Genomic DNA, 25,650 nt, shown 5'->3' on the forward strand with positions numbered 1-25,650 from the left:
AGGTAATTTCATTTAAAATTAGCTTATTTTCTTCTTGTTTTTTTTATGAAAAACATCGGTGTTTAAATAAGATTATGTAAACTATAAAGGCTTCATTAACTGCAAACAAGTAAAATCAAAGTGGCAGATGGTTATTTACTGATATTCCTTAACTTACAGCTACTGGTTGCATTTTTCCCCCCTTTTAGAGGAGACTTTAGATTTTGGATGGAGAATTTCCTGGAATCTAACCTAGGACAAAGAGTCCTGTTTGGAGGGAGAGGAAAAAGCAAAGTTGGATGCACTGGAATTATTTGTATTTTTGATCACTTTACCAAGACGTTACATTAGTCCCAAAGAGACATTGTGGTTATATAGTCTCCTGGAAAAATGTTGAGAAACTCTAAAGTTCTCAGATTTCTCTCTGTCAGTCTATTAGAATAGCTATGAAGGATGCCTAACCTGAAGGCAAATTAACTGAACATGTGGGGATTGTTGGCATTCTAGACAAATTCATTTGATATATTTGTTTGGGCTAAATGGAACGAATGTTACATCATCAAAAAAGCCTTTGCTTTAATTCAACCTCTAGCAAAGATATTTTAAAAGCTTTTGAAAGGAATTTCCTATTTAGGAAAGGATTTAAGAGGGTTTTTATACTTTAGTGGTTGTAAACCTTACTAGTTGAACATGTTATGGCATGGAAATCTATACTCTTCTTAAAGAAAGGATTTAGAAACAATATTTTCCAAACTTATTTTGGAAATGTGTGAATAAATCGTGCTTGTTTTGGCTTGTGTACTTTAAGTCCCATTAATCCAGGTCTGTGCTAAATTCATCATTTACTAAAAAGCATCCTTATGTCCTCACAATGAGTCACAACCATTAATAACTCTACAGAACAGTTTCCAGAAAAAGAGAAGACTATGAACTTTCTTGCATATAAATTTATTAAAATGAAGGATGGTAAGCCAAAACGAATTTAAGATCAACAGATCTGGAGGATTAATAATGCAGAACTCTCCATAATGTCTGCTTATAGTTTTCATGCCCAGTAACACATCCCTGGAAACTTGTAATAAGGAACAGAAAGTTTCTGTGTAGATTCCCTCTTTTGTGAGGATATATAGTTGTGCAAAGCAAGCAAATTTTTCCTCGGTGTAAACACATGTGATAGTTTTTATTTGGAAAAATGTATGGGTTTTGTCCCTGTAATAACAAGGAATTATTTGGTTTAAAAAAATGAGGAGGATATGTGTGTGCATCTCTAAGCATAAACAAATCTCTACTCCTGGCTGGTAGCAAGTACATTTATTGGTAACCAGCATGGCTTTGCTCACTGTTTAAGTAGTAAGATATCAGAGGAAGTGAATTACAGCTTAATGACTTTAAAGCATTACCAAAATTGAGCACTGAGTGCCACCACATGAAATTAGTATGACTCATTACCAGATATTTCTCCGTGTTTGTCTCATCTCTGCCTTGTGCCCTGCAATTTTAAGGTGATATTTTTAGAACATCTTTCCTTTCTTTGTAAATGCTTAACACGGGGCTTTCCCATTAAAAGAGGTAATTGGCAGAAAAGGAGAAATTGGATCAATTTCTGGCTTCCTTGCTCTTCTCTTTGCACTTGCAGGAAGAAAGTGACTGCTATTCCAATGTCTGTGGCCAAGTGATTATTACTGACAATGGCCTTGGAGCCATGTGAGCAGTCAATCCTCTTTACTTCACAGATTTTGTCTTGCAAAAATTGCAAAATTATAATGGAGTAAGAACATTACTTGACCTTAATTGGTTCTGAAAAAGCAACAGTGGATCAGCACATAGTTGTCCATTTCTGTTTTTGCCTTTCGCAGTTCACATTATCTGAACATTGAATTGTAGTGATAATAAGCAAGAACCTCCAAATTTTGGAGTAATTTTTAGCTCCCTTTTGTCTCTGATTATGATTCTGTTGCTATAAGTTATGGTCTTGAAATTGTTCTATGATTTCTCTGATTGCAGCTTGCTAACAGAGGAAGAACAGACGTGTTTTTCTTTCAAAATTTGACATACATGTCAGTTGCTGTCCTCAAACCTAGTAAAATTTGTCTGAGGGTCCAATAAAGAATGGAAGAGGCAACACTGAGAGGTGTTTCACATTGTGTATTCTGAATATTGATTAATTCAGTAGACAGCCTTCATTGATTTGCTGTTTCACTCTCTCCCATGTGACTTTTATAGTATCTTATATGCTGTGTTACGGTAACATTATGTTTGCAATCCTTCCTCGTAGACCTAAGTCTTCAAATGAGGTCTTGAAATATTTGAAATAATGGCCTGCAAGATATGGGATTTTCAGTTGCCTAAATGTTTCCATGTTGTCATTCACTCTTAGCAGGCAATTGTGGTTTATTGCTAGGCAATAAGTAGGGAACTGATAAAACTTGGTAACTATGAGGTTTCAGTAGACAGTATGGTGGGTTACAGGGAATCTAAAAGTGGTTTTGCAGGACTTATCTAGCTGTGTGTGTATGTTTGTGAGATATATTTCTGTCATAGCTAGCACTGAGAATGCATGAAGAGATCAAGCAGAATTAAACCACTGCTAAATTGAATAGGTTAATTCCCAATATGTTTCTCTATTTTGCTTTTGTAAGCAACTTTTTCGTATATGATGGGATTACTGGTTGTTAGTGTTCATTGTTATGAACTTCTGTTCATTTTCTGTAGGAGCTTTGGGGAAGAGAACACGATTTCAGGAAAAATATGTTGCACAGCTTATTTTGGATGTCCAAAGAACAAATGAATTCCTCCTTCCTCACAGTGAACTAAGTCCAGCTCCAACACCTCTAGAAAACTTAACAGTGGTATGTATTTGAGAAGAGATGCTTTAATTTCTTAAAACTAAAATGTTCCAAAGCTTTTTTTGTGTGTCTGCAAGGGAAAAGTGTGTGACGTTTAGGAGAAACTTCCTTATGATTTCTGAAAGTTTTTGGAAAAGATGTGAGGCAGTTGTTTGCCTAATATAGAAGGACATGCAGTAAAAGAGCATATGACTATCTGCAAGACAGATGTGGAGAGCATGTTTGCAAATATGATCTTCTACAGTTTATATATTAATTTCTAGTGACTAAGAATGATGGAGTTAGGAAAATAGACAAGACAGATTTTCAAAATAGCCTGCAAGGCATCACAGAAATGCACAGATTCCAAAGGACTGATGTACATGTTTAGTAACAGTGTGAAGATAGGGAATTGGTCTGGGTATTCCTTCTGGCATGAATTATGCGACTTGGCCCTACTTATCTTAAGGGTGTGCATGATGACTTTAATTATAAATTGCTCAATAACCACTGAATTGTTTTGGGATGTAATTTTTCCTTCGGGAGAGTAGTTCTGTTGGGAATTTGAAGTTATTTGAACTTGCTAAAGATGCTGGAGATAACCTAAAGCATTATGATTAAATATATATTCTTCAGACTAGAAAGCCTTTTATTAAAAAAAGAGGTTATGCCTTGATAGATGTCCAAGTTCAGCGGGAATCTGAAGTAAAAAATTTGATAATACTTTTCTAAATTGAAGGCACAACTCTCTTAAAAGACTATCCTATTTCTTTCTTTGTCCATTAGTAGGTTGATAGTTTTGTATTTGATTTGATGAAAAGAGATTGATTGCATATATGTCACAACTTGTGCTTACAATGGAGCTATGTCTAGCAACTCTCATAGTGAGAGCTTGGGGAAGGCCACTTGGTGAGTGGCAGACTTGAAGTTCAAATTACCTGAAACTAAATGTAAGATGCATTATTCTCAGGGTCCCTAACTGCTATATTGTATGACTATTTTTCTAGTTTTCCACAACTTTCTGAAGATTTTGCCTTTGTAGTCTGTATATGATAAGGACTTGAGTTTGGAATAAAATAAAAAACAATTAAAATGGCAACACTGATTTAGGCTGTAATTAGTATATTAGCTTTACTAACAAAATTCTATATCCATATGTCCTTTTAGTGAACAGACCCAAAACTGCTGAAGTCAGTTTAGTGACTTCGGTTTGAGAGAGAAAATTGAGGTATTTCGAACCTTTAAAAATTAGTGACGTTTGTTATCCAAACTTTCAGTAAAATTTTAGTAGGAATGTATCTTGAAAATAATGCTAGGGAAAACAATCATATCTACTCTTTCTGAAAAGTAAAATGTGATGCTAGAAGTGACATGAAAGGTTTTGGCTACAGGGAGGGAGTTGAATTTTGTGTAAGTATGAGCAACTGTCATAATTCTATCATAAGTTATTCAGACTCCCTGTTAGGGAGAGTTAGACTTCCTGTTCCCACAGTCTACTTATGGAAAAAAGAAATCAGAACTTTTATTTCTGCGTTTTCTATGTGTCCAAAGTTTCAGAAAATAATATTAGCTGAATGATGTGCCGCTTTGATGAAAATTTGAAGTATTTCAAGTTTGGATATTTTATTAATGTAGTATGTGAATGTTGCGCTACAAGTTTTAGACCAGGTTTGACTAAGACTTTCCAAATCATGTGTATGTTGAATTATCAACTAAAGTTTTTGGGTTTTTCTCCATATTCTAACATTATTGATATTGTGATATCAAAATACAACTTACGTAATTTATCAGTGTTAACAGTATCTCCTAGTCTTTCTTTTGCCAAGTCTGGTCTCAAATTTGTCAGCCTTGAGTCCATCTTGAAGTTATTTAGTTAAAATTGGAGTTAATGCTATCATCCACCTGCCAAAAAACAACTGAGCGCATCATTCAATCTCTAAGTTTAGGGCAGATGTTTGATGCATCTGGTATACTTCCAAAAAGATTATTCTTGGCAAATGCATAGAAGTTAAGTCTTGAGAGGTGCTGAGAATTTCCACAGAAGTAACATATGCATATGGACAGCTAAAAGGTCTGTGAACATGCTGCAAAAGTTATTGTAGGGAAATGTTCTTCTTCTCTCCAATGTCTTCTTTAAAATCTGATGTTTGCAGATAAAGGAAAATAACTCTATTTGTCCAAGATGGGAATTGTCCTAGATGAGTAGAAAATTACCTCAGAGAACTATAAACTCTGCCAGTATATGTGAAGGCCAAGTTGGTCACACTTAATTTTCATGTCTGGTTTTGGAGTGCTTACTTCTATGTACTTAAAAGATCTCCCTTCTATTATTGTTCAGTAAGATGTCAGAACAAGTAATTTTGTAGTTAAGTGGTCAGTTATTTAACTCCATTAAAACATACAACTACTATAACAATGTATCCAATTACTGGACTAGCAGCTGTCCTGATTTCTGATCAAACACTTCCTGCTTCCCTCTAGGGATGAGCAATTATGCTATGTGAGATTGTACTAGAAGGAAAACTATTTGCATTTCGAAATATCTATTTTAGATTCCAAATTCAAAGCTTTGCTCATAGGTCAGTTTCTGTGAAAGGAGAGTCTCAGTCTTGAGGTGATCTATAAGGACATTTGTTATGAAGTGATACATTGAAGTAGTTTAGCTTCAAAAAATTCAGAGCTGTTTTTATGTTTTGGGAGAATGATGAATTTCTTTTTACGTCTGAGAATGGAGGGTCACACTTTAAAACTGTAACATACAGTTGCAGTGCAGATCAATATTTATAGTGAAGCTAAAACAATACTGTTTATACACAGGCTAGGTTGTAAAGATTATGTAAAACAGAAGCTGAAGTTTTTTTAAGTAATTGTTGTTTTCTGATGTATTATCCTTTTTCAAAACAGTCTATAGTTTTCTTTTTTTTGAAGGCATAAATTTCTCTGCAACTGTTTCTTTCCATCTAAAAATATTTTTGCTCCTCCAACAGAATTATGATTTAAATGATGATACATTGCTTAATGAGATAAAATTAGCTGATGCTGATCAGTACCAGGTACCTGACTTGTGTGCAGAAGAGCTTGCTGTAATCCTTGGAATATGGTAAGTCAGTTCATAGTTACTTTAAAAAAATACTGCATGAGTCATTACAATAATGTAATAATGATGTGGTAAGTTGATGGGACTTTTTTCCTTCCTTATCATGTACTCTGGCTAAAATGCTAAAAGTGCTGCATGTGCTGCATGTGCATAGCGTTTTCAGTTATCATGGAGTGAACATCGCAGAAATTCAGAACTGGACATTAATGTTTCATTAATTGCTACATCTTTCTTTTATCCTGGAAAAGCTTCTTTGTCCCTCAAATTAGTCATGTTTCAAATGTCAAGTGGCATATGGTAACGAAACTCTGCTAAATTTTGAAAACACTTCAGAGTCTGCAATGGTCAGCTTCTGTATGAGGATCAACCCAGTCTTTCAGGCAATATGTTGCCCTGTTGTTCAGTGCAACGGGAATACTTCCATAAATTCTGAGCATCCATTACTAGTTACAGGCTATAATACAAAGTCCTTGTGACTTTGCACTGTTTTCTTCTCCTGGCTTTCAGAAATTATATGCTACATGGATTGTGGAAATGGCACAGAATCCAACTTGAGATTTGAGGTCATAAGCTGTCTGCTGATGAATATTCTCCTTTTTCTAATCAAAATACTTTTTATAGACCTAGTGTCATTTTGCTGGTAGCAGTTATCATTTGTTTGTGTGGGTTTTGTGTTTTTTTTTTAAAGTATTAGTATGTTGAAGTAAAAACGGTGACTTTGATATTCCCAAATCTTAGGCAGGTGTTTCCTCTACAGGGACCCGTGGATGTTACAAGATCCCTGTAACAGGATGACAGCAATAACAGACCAGTGAAACACTAGCGAGACAATTCAATGGCATAAGCTAACAGTCCAGCCTTTGGCATTAGTTCCTTTGTAGTGTGGGACTTTTCACTTGTTTTATGGCACATGTTATAATATTCGTCTCTCACTAAAATTTTCAGGGTTTTTTTTACCCCCTTCTTGTACCTTAAAGTGCAGTTGAAGTTATTGCCTGTTTGTCAGACTACAGCTTTTTGAGGGGCGAGGTGCTTGGCTACAGAGTTGAAGTAAACTTTCAAGTTACATGTCTGTGATTTCATCAGTGCCCTTTGACTGTTTAGCCCATCCGCTGGGATCAGGAATTTGTAAGTGGAATATGTTACTGTGACTTCATATCTTCTTTATTCCCTAAGTCTTAAGGTTGTTCTCTTGTGAAGGCTATATTTAGATCCAGTTTAAGGACAGAAAAGTGAATAGTTGCTGGACATACATTCTTGGTGCAGTGCCTTAGTCTTTCACACTGACCCAAGGCAAGTCCCTCCCCTTCCTGAGAAGAATTTTGATGCACACTTCACTATTTATCACAATATTGCCTTATATTCAAAAATTTTAGTTTGCATATTGGTGTCTTTGTCTTGGGATCTCTCTGCCCACCCATTGCCCCTCTCTGGCTGTGTCTGTGTCTTGCATTTGACTTTTACATTAACTGTCTGTACAGTAGGTTTCTTGACAACAGTATGGCACCTTGAAAGCACCAATGTCATAATCTGAATAGTGACTAGAAACTATGCTGACTGTAGCCTGTGAGTTTACATTATAAGTGGTAGGTGAGTTTGGCAGGACTGAGGGCAAGAAACTCTTTTGAGAAAGTAAAAACAGCCAATAAAATTCAGTGTTGCTTCTCCACAGGAATGGCAAACCATTTGGTGAGTGGGATAACAGTTAAACAACTGAAACTTTTTCAGTCATAGGTGGAGACAAGTGCAGAAAAGTTAGTAAAATGCCAGCTTTGAAAACTGTCTTGATGAGATTTAGGATACAACTCTTAAGACTGAGTGGAGTTTAGGCTTGGATTGCGGGGTATACCCTTGATGTCTATACCAGCTATTAGCGTTTCAGTTTGCAACAAAGCAGGTACATGTTGCAGTATTTAGAACTGGCTTTTAAGCAAAACATACTTCTCAGACTTTAGCTCACGTTCCTTGGTTTTCTTTCATGCTTGAGGACTTAATTCTGTAAATAACTCATTTCATAATTAAAAGTTGGCTGTAAAATTCCTTTAAGTTTTCAAAGTAATTCTAACTAGACTTTCGTTTAGGTCTAGCACCACCTAAATGGTACCAGTTGTTGACTGCCATTGTCATCAGAGGATGTTTTTTTAATGCAAATAACTTCTTAGAGACTGACCTGGTTTTTTTTAAAGGAAGGCAGCCTGTGGGTCAAAAAAAGTGAATGCGAGCAGATATTTTCTTACAAATACCAGCAAGCACGGTAAAACGTGTTTAACAGCATCACAGAAATGCCCTTTTAATTCAACCGAGATTTGTGGCAAAAAACTCAAAATCAGTGGCATGCAGAAATGCTTGTGGACAGCAGAATGAACTGAAAATTGTTACAACTTTCAGAAAATACAGAATGATGATTTAGGTACATAGGATCCTATGTACCTAAATACTCATAATGTTTCCTACTGTAAAGTTAGCTTCATTTTAAGTAATAATAAAATGACTATTTGATGATGTACTGTTACAGTATTGATACAAACATTTTCATCTTCTTCCCAATAACATTTTAAAGAGGATAAACAATATTTTTTGTAGTGTGGAAATCTCTCATACAGTCTGTCTTTACAAAAGTGCAAGCAATATCTCATGTAGTATGCCTAAGCCAGCTTGTAAATAACATGCAGGAGTCTGAATCAATTAGATTTTTTTTTAAACCTATGTTACACTGGTGTAAGGAAAGAACAACTTATTACTAGTATATTTATTTAAAAAAATGGCAATATAAAGTTATTACTAATATATTTATATAAAAAAATGGCCATATAAACTGTACAAAGCAAGTTTGTGGCATGTGTAGTTTGAGGCAGTTTCCTTTAAAGTGCTTGGCTATTTTATTATTTCTCTACAAATTACATTTCTTCCAAGTACTGAACAGTCTGTAGAACTAAATCTGACAGAAAATGTTTGACACTTTCAATAGTGAAGCTGTAGCGAAAACTAAGTGTAGAGGGTGGGAAAAACCACTCCAATCTACCTCACACAGAGGTTAGTCCTATGTTCCGTTGTATCCAGATTTTCTGCTGTCTATATGGGACTAAAGTATATAGAGATGTCTTCAGGTCATCTCACTGCAGGAGTAATTCAACCTAAGGGAAATATTAAAAGAAACTCCTAAGAGTGTAAAAGCATTACTTGTCTAGGATTTTTTTATATTTGATATGAAAATAACTAACCATAGTGGTATAAGATTTATTTTATAGTCAAGTCTTAAGACTGTGACCAAAACATTGTATAGAGCCTTTAACCAAACTGTCAGAGGCTGATGGAAAAGATATTGAAGTTCCAACTGAAAGAGAAAATAGAAATATAACCCCTCCAAATGGTCCAATATACGATTTAAATAATGCGTTAATACAGTATAGATGCCAAAATGTTGAGAAAGTGAGAGGAGTATGTTTCCCTTGTCACTTGAAAATAGCCCAAACTAAATCACTGTAGAGTAGAAAACAACAGCTGTGTGTCAGCAGCTTGAGAAGGAAATCCCTTCTGATTGCTTGATTCCGAAGTTCAAAATTGGTGAAAGCTTTTAGAAATTAGATATAGCTTTAGAAAATACTAAGAAAGCAAAGAAATGTGTAGTGATTGGTGGCTTCTTAATTTTACTGTGTCTAAAGGATCAAATCAAGCACAAATTGTTATACTGGAGGTACCTCAGCTCAGCCAGAGACTATACACCCAGTCTTCAGAGGGTAAAGAAAGCATCAGGAAGCTTAACTTTTATTCTACAGGAATACCATCAATAATGTGTTATACAACTGTAGAAGCATACTTGAAACAGCTGCATAAGCAATAAACAGCATATGGATTAATGGATTTTTAACAGAATTACCAGATATGAGCTTTTGAACCAATTGAGTAATTAGAAAAAAAACGATACCAATACAATGTTGACAATGGAAACTTCATGGGAAACTTAGATGAAACAGGAAAACATTTAGCTACTTGAAATTTGAGAAACTAGTCTTAGTTGTCAGTCTGTTCTCTCTAGTCAGTGGAGGAATTGGCACCTACAGAGTGCAATTCATTTCACTTCAGGCACTTATTTAAAATGAATTGATTTACTCTCTACATCTCTCTACATCTCTCTACATCTCTCTACATCTCTCTACATCTCTCTACATCTAGATTTTACATGGTTAGATAAAATGTATCATGTGCTTATTAAGATTTTTTTTATATATATATATATATATATATATAGATATATATATATACACACACACACGACTGCAGCCTTCTTTGTGCTTTGTAGCAAGGTCATGCTTTATAGCTTGTATCACAAGTAGAAGACAACAGCAGGTAAACAACTGTTTCATCTCTTTTTGTACGAGAGAGCAGTCTGTCTTCTAAGCCACTAAGATGGAAAAGGTTATGTTAAACTGACTGTGGAAGGCCAGAGCTTACACATGTTGTCCTATGAAAGTAAAAGCCAAGAAATAAAATCTTGGACAATGTGATGAAGGTTTTTCTGTTAAATACTTTTTGGCACTCTGGCACATCTTTACAAACATATAATGGAAGTATAAATTGTTAGCTTTTTTTTTTTTTCTTTTTCAAAACAAACCAATTGCAAGTGCCAGACAGTATCGTGATCTCACTCTGGTCAGATTTATGGCTGTTAAAAGTCATTGCTACAATATATATTGCTGAGTACCAGTACATACAGCTGTGTGAAGAGATTCTAGTGGGGAAATGAACTTCCTGTCTTGCTATTCAGAATGCTCACATGAAAAATTAGACTTAAAATACCTTGGTGAAACTCTGAAAATATTTGTAAAGTGGTCAGTTTGTTGGGTTTGACTGTTTTTCATTCACAAAATTAACACAGATGGAAGATTGCGTAGAAATACAGCAAATACTCATTAAAATACGTATTTGGAAAGTCCAGCCTATCCTTCATCGTCCGTCTCATTATGCAGCTACCCAGGGACCTTGAATTTGCATTTCAGGGAAGTAATGTGCCAGGAAACATAAGCAAACAAAGACTCGGTAGTAGTCTCTTCATCCATCTAACTTTATACTTTCTCATTGAGAGTGGCTGTGAAGAGGATAACCAAGGGTGAATAATAGCAGGGCAAGTATGTATCCCTTCTCCCCAATAGTTCCCTAGCCTCTAAATAGTGATTTCCTGAGCCCAATTAGGCTTGTTTGCATAGCAGCCCTCAATGGATCTCTCAAATATTTGTCATCTTCCATCGAACCTGTGTAAATTTCTTGCATCAGTAATGTCATTTGGCAAAGGTTTCTGTCTACATATTTTGTATGCTGTTCAAAAAACCTCTTCCAGGTAATTTTAGTTGCCAGTATATTCATTTATTGACTTAACTCTTATGTTGTAACAATTTTTAAAGTCTCTGCAATGTCCTTCTTCAGTTAGTGCTAACCTAATTGAGACATTCCTTTTGTAGAAGTTGTTACATGTTTACAAGGCATAAAACATCATCACAAAACAAGAATCATTCTAACTGTGTGTTTCTGAAGTTTTTTCCCTACTGACTTACTGCTTTTGAAATGAAAGATCCAGAACAGAACATGCTATTAATGGGTGGCCAAACAAAGACTTTGTCTCATTTTATATAGCCTTTGTATACTTGTATACTTCATGTAGTATGCCCTAGTGTGTTGTTCTCTATTGTTTTCCTAGTTAGTAACTTGCATTTTGATTTTGGCTTTAACAGCTGCCTAGTACTGCTAAGGAGATGCTACTAAATATAAATGATCAAATCATATTTTGTGAAGCTAGGACTGTTTCCTATTGTGTGTTGCTTGGCATTTTTATTACTTTTGACTCTGTCGTGTAAGGTTCTTATTGTCTGTTCACATCCTTCACATTCTTACTTCAAAGAATGTCATATAATTTGCAAGTTTTCTCACCTTGCTATACATTCTCCTTTTCCAGTTTATTAATATTATAGCACATGGATCACAGCACAAAACCTGTGTGGGATTATAATGGCTTTCTCCACTGAGGTGGCTGACTATTTGTCTCATAACATTTCTAGTCTTTTAAGCAGTAACTGACCTTCATCAATACATTCCCTCTTAACTCATGAATGTGCAGTTTCTTTGAAAGCCCTTCTTGATGAGGAACGTCTCAAAAAGTCTTAGATCTAAGTTGATTTCATCAGCCATCTTATATATGTCTTCATACTGGTAAAACCCTCAACAGGTTGGTAATGCTACATTTTGGTTTATTTTTTTCTGGTAGCCTGGCTGACATTCCCTGTACACATTATATTTGTCCAGGTATCTCTAGTCCTATGCTTGCAAGTTACACTGATTCCCCAACACCATTTTTAAAGACTGCCATCAATTTTTGCTACTTTCTTGTCGTCAGGAGCTGAGGAAGATTTATATACACTGCTTTTAACAGCTCGACTATTTAATCTCAAAACTCACTTGAAACTTTTTTTTCCTAAATACTGTTTGGTCCTGGTAACTTCTTAGTATCCAGCCTCTTAGTGTGTAACCTGCTTAGCGTTGTTTTAATTTCACGTTCCTCTCTCTTGTAACTGTTACCAAAAAGGTTCTCCTGTGGAGTTTTACTGTGTTCTTCTACAGTAAATGCTAATCCAATTAATTAGTACAGCTTCTCTGCAATGGCTTTTATACCAGGGCTCTCATTAGAGTCCTGTGGACTTGCACAATTTTTTATTCCTGCTGTACTGAAGGAAGAATTTAGTACTGGTTTTGCCTTTTTCGGTTAGTTGATCCTTAAACGTTTTTTTATTGCTTATTTATATTTTTAGAGATATAATTTAACATCTCAGAAGTTTTGATCCTTTCTGTATTCTGAATTTTAATACAACTTCAGCTATTAAGAACACTTATTTTTAATGGCTTTTAACAATGTCCTTCAGTATTTGTTAACTTTGTAAATCAGTTCTAGAAACAGAGATGTTTAGTCATAATTCAAAAAGGGATACATTGGAGTGATTGCTATTAACTCCATTAAGTCCCAAACTATATAACTAGTTAAACTGAACACCTTAGCTGTTAGACTGCCAATGTAGATCTGATTAATTGGGTTAAATAATTGATTGTAAGTTGTAAACTCTTGACAATTAGCTTTTGCTGATTTGCTGGAAGATAATTTCTTTTATCTGCTGCAGAGTAGGCCTTACTGTAAGAGTCTGCTTTATCTGTTCAAGGAATGTCTATTTCTATTTGTTTTCTTTTGCTCTTCTATTTCATTCAGCCCCCTAAGACAGGACCAAAGAAATAAAAATACCTTGCAAAGCAAGTGATGCAGTGATTAGTGACTTCATATGATGAAAAGATATTTAGTCATAAATCCTAAATTCTACTTTGATTTCAGCTTCTGCACGTTGTGGGTATGGACTGCTTAACCTGTCTTTAAAATCAGAACAAAAATGGACATAGAAGTGAAATATTCGTGAAGTACTCTGATAAGAGCTGTTGCAGTCTTTAAAATGACTTAAAACCAAACTACAGATGTACTCTAGATTCTTCTTCAGATTTAAAATATAACTTGAAATTCTAATTGATTTTTAATGAAAAAATCATCAAAAATTCACTTTTTCTTTTATTTTTCATTATGCATTACTATTCTTGTGTGACTGTCCTGGTTTAGGCCCATCAGGAAACAAAAGACAATGATTAGCCTCAAGTACCAAAGACCTGAGGATTGCCAAAGGGCAGGGAGAGCTTAATTGCTGCTTAAGGTCCAGGACAAAACAGACCAGGCTACTTGGCTTGGGGAGGAAAACAGAAAATAATTTAATGCAACACCAACTAAAGCATAACCATAAAACTCCGAAACATAACAAACATTCTGTGATTCTAACACAGAGTGGTGCAACGATGAAGAGTCCGACCAGCCCATTAAGACCACCTTTGCCCCACTCCTCCCCTCTTCCCGGGCTCAGAGTCCTGGTCCCGGTGTTTTTACCTCCTCCTCCCTTGAATGGCCCAGGGGGGGCAGGGAGTGGGGGTTTCAGTCAGTCTGTTCCTGATAGTTTCTGCCATTTTGTCTCTCCTCAGGGCAAGTGGGCTCCGCACAAGTCCGTGAGGTACCTCACACACACACGGCAGCCCTGCACAGGCTGCTCCGACGTGCATTTATCCCAAAAGCTGCAGCTCCTTTCTGCCTCTCTTGTGCACAGGCTCTCCAGCATGGCCTGTGCCATGGCTGCCTCCTCACACAGTCTCTCACCCGTCTGGATGCACTCACAGGGAGCTGCTGGTAGCTCTCAGTCCTGCCATGACCCTGCATGGGTTGCAGGGGTACAGCCTGCATTCTCACCATGGTTTGCAGAGGGATCTCTGCTCTGGTGCTCCTCCTTCCTTCCTTCCTTCTCTGACTGTGGGGTCCATGTGGTCGCCTCCATCTTGTATCACTCTTACACCTCCTGCAAGCACTTCAAATTCCCGTCCCCAAATAGTGATGGCAGAAGGGCCAGATTGGCCCAGCCAGGCTGGAGGTAGATGTGAACCCAGGAGCCGGGGGAGAGTCCAAAAACTCTTTACCGGGTCTTCACTGCATCCCACTCCCCCTGTTACCAAGCAAAACCAACTCCTTGCTAAACCATGACAGTGGCATAAAGCACTATATGTGTATGTGGCAGAAATGGAAGAGACCTATTTTAGCATTTCTTTGATCTGGAAGAACTGCATCTATATGCTTTAAAAAGCTTTGACTAATCTGTGTCAAATAAGGAGAGGATTAATTCTCTCTGCTTGAGTTAGTACATCTTAAGGATGCTGAAAGTTCCAATTTTGTAACAATTTAACTGTCCCTTGGTTTACCCGTGCTTTTCAAAAGCATGGGTCATGTCACTTAACATTCTGGTTGGCTAGTTTATTTCTTATTAGATTTAGAATTTTCTTGCTGCCTTTTTATTTTCTTTGTTTTTAACATGGAGAGAATTGTCATTTTTCACCTGAAGTCACAGTTATATTACTGACAATTGTTTAGTGACTTTTGTTGACTATCCCAAGCTGACTACAAGTATTTCTGCTAGCAACTGACATTGGGCAAGATAAAAAATTATGAAGCAGAGTTCTTTATTACTTTCCTGTTTTCATGAAAAAGATTCTCAAGGAAGAATAAATGTGTGTCTTGGTTTTGGCTGAGAATTTTCTTCCTAGTAGCAAATACAGGGATGTATTTTGGTTTTGTGCTGAAAAATACCTTTGCTAACGGGAATGTTTTAGTTATTGCTGAACAGTGCTTTTGCAGCTGTGTCAAAGCCTTTCCTATTTTCACCCTTCCCTGCCAGCCAGTGGGCAGAGGGGATATAAGTAGCTGGGAAGGGGACAGCTGACCTGAACTAACCAATCCATTCTATAGGACATTGTGCCCAGGGTAGAAACTGGAGGGAGTTGACAGGGAGGGACAAATCGCTGCTAGGGCATCAGTCAGCGATGGGTGAGCAATCACACTGGGCCTCACTTGTTTTTTTTCTTTTTAATTTATCTCTTTTCTGTTTTTTTTTCCTTTTCATTACTATTATTATTATAACTTTCATTATTAATTTAATCTTTATTGTTGTTTATATTTAATTCACTTCTAGTTAAATATTTATTAACTCACAAGTTTTATTCTTTTCCTTATTCTCTTATTCCACCCTAAAGTGGGATAGAGAAGTGAGCGAGCAGCTGCATGGTGCTTTAGTTGCTGGTTGTGGTTAAACCTTGACAATGACCAAATTGTTTCTTGGCTGTGGTGTCTAAAACTTTTTTTAAAGGCCATCAATAACATTGGGCCTTTTCTGTAGTAAGACAGGGTGGAAATGCATTACTGCAACAGTTACATATTTTGTTTCAACTGATCTTTTCCCCAAAATTCAGAACCACACTAATTAAATTAGGAAAGAGGAATAATAACTTTCCTGATCAACACAATCCAATTTTACTAAATATAGCAAGAAAGAAAGGCAATGCCAAGGCTTTCTCCTGCTTTGAGAAGCCCTTTTACATTAGTACTCAACCAAAAACATAGTGTGTGTTTCCTTGTGGCTGTGCTTGTAAGGCTTGCTCAAGCTGCCAGGTGCTATGAAACGTAAGCATAAATGGTATGAAGGAGAAGTGGAACTTCCATCATGGAAGATTTTTAGGAATAGACTGGATAAACAATTGTCTGAAGTTTTGTAATGAAGGAAGAAATGTTGGAAGATATCGCAAGCTTTCTTCCACTGTAGAAAATTGTCTTTCAGCTACTCTGGTCATCTTCTTCCCTACAATAATGAGCAAGTATCTTTTAAAGTTCTGATCAGGAGTGCCCTTCCCTACCCACTCACCCAATTTGCTTTATGAAGTGCCTTTGTTGTTACAGGATAAATCTACTTGATTGATTAATCAAAGAGGTGAAATAAACCCTTTTCCTGAAACCTTGAACTGCAGTTTTATAATTTCAGTTCAGATTCAAACAACCTACTTGTGCTTATGTTAATTAACACAGATGTTTTGCACTTGCTTGTAAGTGTCTCGTGTAAGTGTCAGTAGGTTTAATAAACATCTACATGTTACTCTTTTGGGTTATATTGCTGTGAATACTCATCAGCTCTCAAGCTGGTATGCTTTTAGCCATTTTAATAAATTGAGAGGGAGTAGCCTCATATGCCACTTTCTGTGATAGCTCTTCTAAAAAAAATTTGGGAAGTTGACAATTTTGTTTACATTGGTGGGGGTTTGTAGTCATGTGTCATCATCATCAGCCCCACCCCTCATAAGTTTTGGGGAAAGCTTGATAAGAAATCATCAAGAAAAACACTATTAAAGAGTAGAACTCCTAAGTTACAAAAGAAGAGGGCAGAGAGGTTGTATTTCCTAATAGAAGTAGGAAATTGAATCTCAGAAGGGGAGAGATTATTATGCTTTTGCTCTGTTTCCCAGCACACTTGTGTTTGACTGCAGTTCTCAGAAGAAATGCCATTTGCAGTGGCAAGGTTGAATTTGTTTGAAACTCATCCTTTCATTTCCCAAATGTTTCATCTATGCTCATTCCTAGATTACTCTAGTTTGATGAATACTATTGATTCCTATAGAATGGCCAATTTAGAATTGCTGAAACAATGCTCTCCTGAGAATTTTATTTCACTCTGCCCTCATCTGGAGTCCTGTGCCCAGGGAACTTCTGGATAGAGTCTAGTGCAGGGCCACCAAGATGATCAAGGGACTGGAGCATCTCTATTATGAGGAAAAGCTGAGAGACCTGGGGCTGTTTATCCTGGAGAAGACTACCTAAAATGTGGCTATTGAGAAGATGAGGTAATTTTTTTTTTTCACATCTGTCTTGAACTAAGGAGCTTAGAGCTGGTGACAGCATTCCAGATGTGGTCTCGCTGGTGCTGAGTAGAGAGGAAGGATCACCTCCCTTGACCTGCTGGCAGCACACTTCCTAATGCAGCCCAGGGCGTTTTGGATGAACTTGCTGTAAAGACATATTACTGGCTTATGTTCAGCTTGGTTTTCACCAGGACCCCAGGTCCTTTTGTGCCAAGCTCCTTGCCAGATGGTCTGCCCCCGTCTGTACTGCTCCATGGGACTATTCCACCCCAAGTGCAGGACTTTGCATCATATCCCATTGTCCTAGTTGACATTTTATAGTTTGTCTATAGTGATGTTATGGAAGACAGTGTCAAGTTCCTTTCCAAAGTCAAGATAAAGTCCACCAATCTAGTTATCTCATCATGGAAAGTTATTTGTTTAATCAGGCATGATTTCTACCTAAATGAATGCAGACTACTTTGTCACTTTCATGTCCTCTGTATCACAGATTGATTGAGGTTGGAGGAAACTGCTGGACATCATTTTGTCTAAACTCATGCACAAAGAAAGTCAGGACTTGTCTTTTCCCTTTGCAGAACTGTGTGAGATTCCTATCAGCCTGTTTCTCCAGTTTGTTGAGATCTCTTTAAATGGCTGCACAACCTGCTGGTATTCCAGCTGCTCCTCTCAATTTTGTGCTATCAGCAAACTTGTTGAGTATACACTTCGCCTCATCACCCAGGTTCTTAGTATAGATGTTCAACAGTGTTGGACTCTGTATTGACCCTTAGGATACACTACTATTTATTGGCTTCAAACTAGACTTTGATCACAACTCTCTGGGCCTACCTGTTAAACTAATTTTCAGTCTACCTTGCTGTCTGCTTATAACATTCTTTATGAGGATTTTGTGGGAGGCAGTGCTGAAGTCATTACTGAAGTCCGGGGAAACAGTGTGCATTCCTCTCCCAAATCTACCGAGACAGTTGTTTCAAAACAGAGGGTGACTTCTTGGTGAATCTGTACTGACTGCTCCCTCTATGTGTTAGGAAATGGCTTCAAGAAGGATTTATTTCATATTGTTTTGAAGGAATGAGGTGAGGCTAACCTGGATCCTCCTTCTTGTTGTTACTGAAGATAGGAGTGATGTTTGCGTTCTATCAGTCCTCGGGAACCTCTCTTGGTCATCATAACCTTTCAAAGATAATTGAGTATTCAACAGTCAGCCTTTATTCTATGCTAGTAACAAGGTTTTAATTAAAGTATTGACTGTTATTTCTGCAATGGTAAGTCTATTATATTTCAAAGAAGAATTAACAAAATGGCAAGTAATGGGGTAAAGTCTTGTCTCTAAAGTATGTAACGTAGGGAACATAATATCAGTGACCTATCATCACAATATACTACCTGTGCAATGTTAACTTATAATATGAAGCCTGCTGCAAAGTTTCAAGAACAGTATGATGAATTTCAGTTTATATATATAACCATTATATAGGTTTGGCAATTATCCCCAACCACTCTGTAGTATGACTTAGAACATATTTTCACTTTTTGTTTTGTTTTCACAGAGAGCTTGAAGTGTAGCCTTGTTGTTCTTTGAACATATCACTTATAGTGTACTTGTGGTAAATGTTGCTATTAGTAAATGTTGATGGACTATTGTCTAAGAACATCCACTCATGTAGAGTTGTAAGTCAAATTTTTTATCGTCTCTATAAATGTATCCAATTAGGAAAAAAAAATTACTTCTCTATATATTCTGGTTTTCATTCTTTGTGTACCTCAAGCCAGTGGTAATGCTGGTTAGTGAGAGGTGGACCCCTGTGGTCATGTTCCTTGAGTGAGTAGAAGGAGGCCATGTGTTTGAGATTTCACCTGAGCACTCTTGAATGTTAACTTTTTGCTTTGCAAAATCTGTGTCCAATTAGTCAGGTAGATGTCACTGAAAACAGACCTCTGTAAAAACAAAGAACAGATTTAAAACTATTTAGGAGTTGTATAGTTGTTATTTCCATAGGCTTAAACTGATTAAGACATTTCAATTTAGAATGGTATGGGAAAGGTATTACTAAAAAATTTTACTGTATCCCAAATGGTTCTTTTTTACTGTGAATGTTCCTAGGCCTATGCCACCTTCTGCGCATATCATGCCCCCATTTATATCAGTTTTCCAGAATGTCCTTTAGATTTCTGCAAGTTTGAAAACTGTGTTCTGCATAGTGAGATTCTAAAGGTCAAATCAGCATTGTTTTGTTTTGTTTTTTTTCTTCACAGTATAGACTTCCAAAAGAACAATCCAATACACAAATTAACTGAAGAGGAACTTCTGGCTTTTACTTCAGTAAGTAACTTTATCTGGGCTTCTCAGTAAACAGGTTTCACTTAAATATTTAAGTACCAGGCAGTAACATGTCAGTCATATAAATCATGAAACTCAGTAGTTTCATTAACATATTTATTTTAAGAAATTGAAGTGGTGTCAAAGTTCAACCCAGTTTTTAGCCATCATCATGCAGGATAAGCTTGTCTTTTCAAAATTTAATTTCACCCAAAACCGCCTACAAAACATTTTTTTAATGTGTTTAGTTTTTATTAACTATACAAATTACAGTGTAATACTAAACCGTGCATTTTTACAGCAAACTCTTCCTATGGCACTAGTTTTGAAAGTTCTTTTTTGAACAGTGTTTAAGTGGAGTTTAAAAGGAATTTCAGCTTTATTCTGGTCAGATTTATTCAATCAGTGTATCAGATGATGTGCTCAGACATGTTTCTTCTCATTTACACGTGTGATTTGCTGCTTCCAAAGAAGTCTTGAAAATTCTTAGTATTTTTTCAATGTGTGGTTTTTGGTTCTTTTTTTCAAAATCCAGAGGAAACACAGTTTGTTCCCTTCCTTGATCTTTTTCTGCTTTTCTATGTTTTTCAACAGTAGTTTATATGGAGGTGTGGAGGAGAGAAGACCAGAGATTATACTACGATTTTTGCTTACTTTCTGCAATGTTAGATTTCAGCTTTGGTGCAATAAAGAGGACTTGCTCAAGCTTTGTAGTCTGAGTCCTTTTTGCTATAGTAGTGCCATCTGAAAAAGTAAATTCTTAAGAGCTTGCAGATAGGATCTCTGCAAAAGTCCCTTTGATTTCGGTTGAGCTAGAATTTTATCACTGACATTCATAATTCTGTAGACTATGGACAATAATCTAAGGTTAGCTATAGTAATGTTTGATTGGAATTTTTTTGGTGGTAAAAGGACATTCAGTCTGTAAAAGAAGTAAATCATAGAATTTTATTTAAATAAATGTAAAAAAGGTTGATTTTAAAGTAATGTTGGTTTAGGTCTCTGTGCTAATAGAGTACATGTAAGATAAACAAGGAAGCCAAGTGAATCATTGGAGGAGTTCAGTTTATGTTGATTTTTTTCTTTATTGGTACAGTGATCATAGTGCTTTCTCATGATTGATTTTCTGAAGGGTTTTGTTTTGAAACTACAATTTCAGTCTATTTATTTTTTTTTAAAGATGTGAACAGAGAGCAGGAAAAAATTGTAATGTAGAAAAAAATCAAACTGTCCACTCTCACTTCATACTGTAGTAATTTAAGTATCCAATAAGGATATTAAAGAGTGATAACCATTGAAGGAGGAGAAAAAAAAACTTATAGAAAGAAGACATATGCTCAAATTAGGTAAATGCACAAATACAAATGACCACAGGGATAAAAAAACACCACTGAACCAAATTCTCTAACTTCCAACGAAGTCTTGAAAATTCTTAGTATTTTTCAATGTTTTTTTTTTTTTACTCAGGAGAAAACACTGTTTCCTTCCTTGACCTTTTCTGCTTTTCTTACAAACTTTCTTAAAAAAAGGTATAACAGCATATTACAGTATAACTTCTTCTTAACAAATAATGTTAAGCAAATGTATGACATTCCAAAACGTACATATAATTTTGAGAAAATAACGTATTTTAAATACGTTTAAGGGTTTTCTGTGAAAGCTCAGAATTTTGATCTCATGTTTTCTTTCCTTTCAAACTCCAGAAAGCACTTTTTTATATACTCCCTGCTTCAGTCTTCTCACTACCCTCTATTGTTTGCATTATTCTTAAGTGGAAAAGCAACCATTTTGTGTCTGAGTCTTGAAATAACTTCTCCATGTATTCTCTTAATATTAAATAGAATGATACTGTGATAACAGAACATCTTTAACAAGATTGACCCTACTCCTGTAATAGTGTACTTTTCAGAATAATGAAACTAGGAATGGAGTTTAACTGTTTTAACTCTGGATTTTTCAAACACATGAACACTCTTAAGGTATTAGAGCAGAGGAGAAAAAAGTTGAAGTAGCAAATGTACAATAGGCAAGAAAGAAAATCGGCTTTACTGTCATCTTTTAGCTGATGTTGCTTGACAGGTCATGTTACTTGTTACCTGAGATGTAAGAGATCTGTTGGATGAATTCGTCCTAATGATGAGAAAATCATACTGCATTTTTCTGCCATCTAGTGGCTATTTCCTCAGAAATAATAGGACAGTTGATGCTCTTTCAATATTTATTGAAGTAACTATATGAGGAGCTTATGTTTCTATTTATTTATTTCTTTATATTTTTATAGAGCTTTAAAGTCAGCTACAGCTTGCTTCACGTTTGTAAGATCTGCAGGCACTATCAGGATAGGTCTTTAGAGAAACAGCTGTAAGACATGTAGATTTCTCTCAGTTTGTGCCCTGGGTAGCAAACAGTAAGGGTCTATAGCAATAAACAAACAGGAATGTAGATCTCACAAGTAGTGCAGAATTCAGTGGACAACAGTGACTTAAGTACCTGGTAGCCTAAAAATTAGGGGAAATAATTAATTTTGCTATCAGAATAATGTTCTTTTAAACTTTTGTTTAGTGTTTCCAAGTTAAATGGATGTAGGGACACAATTCAAATTCATTGTTTTCTCTTTTGATCTTGACCTATGCTCCCAAGCCACAAACAAGAACAAGTATGAATTCTAGCACTACCATCCCTAATCTTCCCTGGAAGCTGAAAACAGGTATCAGATATTAGCTTATATAAGTTCTTCCTAATAAAGGCATCTTTTGTGGAGTTTGCATCTGAGACTAAAACTGTGGATAGACACTGCAGAATTTTTTGATGAATCTCTGAGCTCTTTGGCATCTTATTTCTGAGTCACTAAGGCAAGCAAATCCATCGCTGTGCTCCCTGACAGGAGTGTTCTGTGGGAATGCTAACACAGCCTTTGTTCTTATTGTATCTCTGCTAGCTGAGTAAATAAGTGGCACTGCAGATGTTATCATTTGTGCTTAAGGTATTTGCCAAGCTTTGGTACTACCTAGTGAAACAGGTAAATGAGCACTATGGCAGTGCTGCTCTAGTAACTTCTTTAGCATCATTTAAACTGCTATGTGTGTGTGTGTGTGTGTGAGCAGGCATCTTTTCAGCCTACATGTGGATTCCTAAATCTGCAGGCTGGTTAGATGGTTGTCATGCATTCATCTGATATCTGCTGAAATTTGTTCCCTGAAGAAAGGAGGGCATTTCAAGATATCTTGGGGAAACTTGAGAAATTGTAAGGCACTTTTAATAGATTGGTGGATCATCTTATTGCTTTGGATACTGTGAAACAAATGCATGTGACCTGCAGTTTCTCCTAAGCAGAGAGAATTAAGGTCCAGGTAGCATGAGAGGAAAAGGATGATCAAAGTAAACTCAAGTAGATGCTGTGATCCTGCTTCATACTAGATGTAGTTTGACAAACGAGCATTCTAAACTCTCTTTTATATGTGTAGAAGTTGTACATTACTAGAGTCTGAAGAGATATATCTATATTTTTAAACGCAGCTTATAGTCTTAAAAATAGTGTTATTTAAGCCACTACTAGTCACTGCTTAGTGACTGCAGTCAATTATGAACAGATTGCTGCTTTTCATTTGCTGAAATTCCTTGAGAGTAGTTGGCATTGTCCTTAAAGGTGCTAACCTTTGTAACTAAGAATTACTTTTGGCATTGCTCATTTTGGAAGCAAGGTGTGAGGGTATATCAATTTGATACAGTGTGCTTGTATAAGTAGTCTTAGTGCCTGAGAACTCCTCTTGGTACAGTAATTTGGACTTCAGTGTTTGAGGTGTTCTAGTCAAGTCTGTTCAAATATTAATAGCACAACATTTCAACTCTTAAGCTGCTAATCTATACCTGAAATTAGATAATTTTGATTCTTTTTTTTCTGCTTAAATAGTTGACTTGACATCCTTACATGAGAGGTTATGTAGGTCCCATGCACTGAAGAAAAAACCCACAAAATTAAACATTTGATTTTACAGGAAATTAAATATTTTTTTCTCATGCATAATGTTTTAGGAAAAGATTTATAATGTTTTTAATGAATTCTAATATGGTGCACACTTGGACTCCTAAGAAAGCTAAGATCTTATTTAGAAATAAAACCACACAAGCTGCTTCAGAGACACAGTTATGCATATGATACTGGCAAACTTTCTGATTTAGCTAATTGAATATTGCATTTAAAAGCCATTTTTAAAAGAAGAGGGATAGTAAACCAATGTAAACCAATAGTGATATATCAGATATAACAGAATATCCAGGATTAAGGAGCTGCAACTGGTCCTTAACATTGCCCCTTTCATCTCTCCCAGCCCTCACTTTGTCCAGGTGAAATGGGCTTTGTCGTAAATGTGATGAGCAGTTAGCCCACTGTGGGAGAATGTTATTTATTTTCCTTATGTGTGCATTATAATCAAGGTGCTTTGAGTGGTAGCAGCAGTGTTATATCATGTAGGGGACTGAGGAGAAAAAGTTACTAGAAACTGTGGAAAGACACCTCTTGCTTTGCATTTCCCACGTCTAGCCCCATACTTGTAGTGTTTGGAATCCATAGAGGATGAGAAGGGAAAGAAAAGAGACTGTGGAAAATTCTGTTGAAATTTAGTTGCGTTGGTTTGTTATACTCTCATCATGAAGAGTAGAGCAGTTGGTTTCTTTATTAAGTGGTGAAAACTAGGAAGAGGAAGCACAGCTCTTTTGTCTATCAACACTTTGAACAGGTGAGGATATCTTTCTTAAAGAGGCTTTTATTTTATAGCTTTTATTTCTCTCAGAGTACCAAACTTAAAAATTGTATTCACTGTCTTCTAATAAAACTGCCTGATCATTCTGAAATTGTTCTAATAATGCCATGAAGGATACCAAGGTCTGATCAAGGACTTGGAGAATGTGGAGGGAGTCTGTCAAAATCCAAGGAATACTATATATTCTAAAAATAGACCAGATGGGAATGCTTCATGTCTTTTGTTTTTCCACTGTGAGCTACTGATTCCATAAGAGGTTGTTTTTACCAAGGAATTTGAGAATGGTTGGAGAGACCTTTTTTTTGAGGTGGACATTTACTGACTGTAGTAGAAACTGTTGCACAGCAGTTTTGAAAGTCACAGCAAAGAATTCTAGTGCACATTTTATTGAGTGTGTGTATATGCATATATGAATACTTTTTCTCCTTTTCAGTGTAGGAAGGGGGTTTTGGGAGGAGAGAGTGGAAGGTGACAATGGGAATACTTTGTTTTTATCATCTTTTGTATGGCATTTGTGATATTAATGTGGAACTTAGGGAGCAATAAAATCACAGCATATTATATTTTTAACATTAAGCCTTCCTATCAAAATCTCTATATAGCTAACATGCCAATTTGGTTTCTAAAGAGAAGTTTGTTTATAGAGTTTAAATAAAAAGCAATGCATTTTTGTCTGCTGAGAAAATTGCTGCAGTTTTCTTTATGCAGTTTTCTTTTTATTTATAACCAGCAAGAGAATTGCAAAGCTCATTAAGAGTGTCTCTACTGCTGTAACTTTCATGGCATTATAAAAAGTCTCTTTCACTTCTTTTCTAAGCTGTATTGCCCATTTTGAATAGCCTCTGTTGGTTACAAGGTTATAACACTGCAAACACTTTCAGCAAAGTGCTGCTAGTACTAGTAAGAAGTAAATGAATTCAAAACTATTCTATTTTTTTCCTTTTTTTTCTTCTAAGCACTTTTGTACAAAAGTTTGACTCTTTTTTCCAGGAATGTCAGGATCTAAATACTTGCTAATTTAATGCATGTATGCTATCTGTCCCATTACACATTGCTGGGAAATTGGATTGAGCATAGCAAAAGAGAACCTGCCTCTTTCTGCTGGAGTATCACGTGCAAAGACTCAACTAGATTTCTTGGAAGCTTATTCACAAAGTGTCTGGTACTTAGAATACATTGTGGATAGGAATTAACCTAGCCAATTACGTTTGCTGTTGTTGTGTTGAATGTATTTGAATATTTTATGGTAAAGTAACTGGGTGCTATAGCAAATGTGTTTGCAGGGCAGAAGGGAAGCTTGCATTCCATTCCAAAACTGGGATTAAGTAACAGTGTGTTTGAAGTTGTTTTATTTTACAAAGTATCAGA

General features: G+C 36.1%; 1 protein-coding gene across 2 annotated transcripts in view; it reads left to right on the plus strand.

The window, feature by feature from the left end:
• TTC27 (tetratricopeptide repeat domain 27) overlaps positions 1–25,650 on the plus strand; it is a 117,389-nt gene that overhangs the window by 18,550 nt on the left and 73,189 nt on the right. For both annotated transcript variants that reach the window (XM_061989996.1, XM_061989997.1), the window contains 3 exons: positions 2,692–2,828; positions 5,792–5,904; positions 19,459–19,525. In XM_061989996.1, the coding sequence (XP_061845980.1) occupies positions 2,692–2,828; positions 5,792–5,904; positions 19,459–19,525 (317 nt within the window). The remainder of the gene's footprint in view (positions 1–2,691; positions 2,829–5,791; positions 5,905–19,458; positions 19,526–25,650) is intronic.

This window comes from Colius striatus, chromosome 2 (genome assembly GCF_028858725.1).
Source record: "Colius striatus isolate bColStr4 chromosome 2, bColStr4.1.hap1, whole genome shotgun sequence".
NCBI lineage: Eukaryota > Metazoa > Chordata > Aves > Coliiformes > Coliidae > Colius > Colius striatus.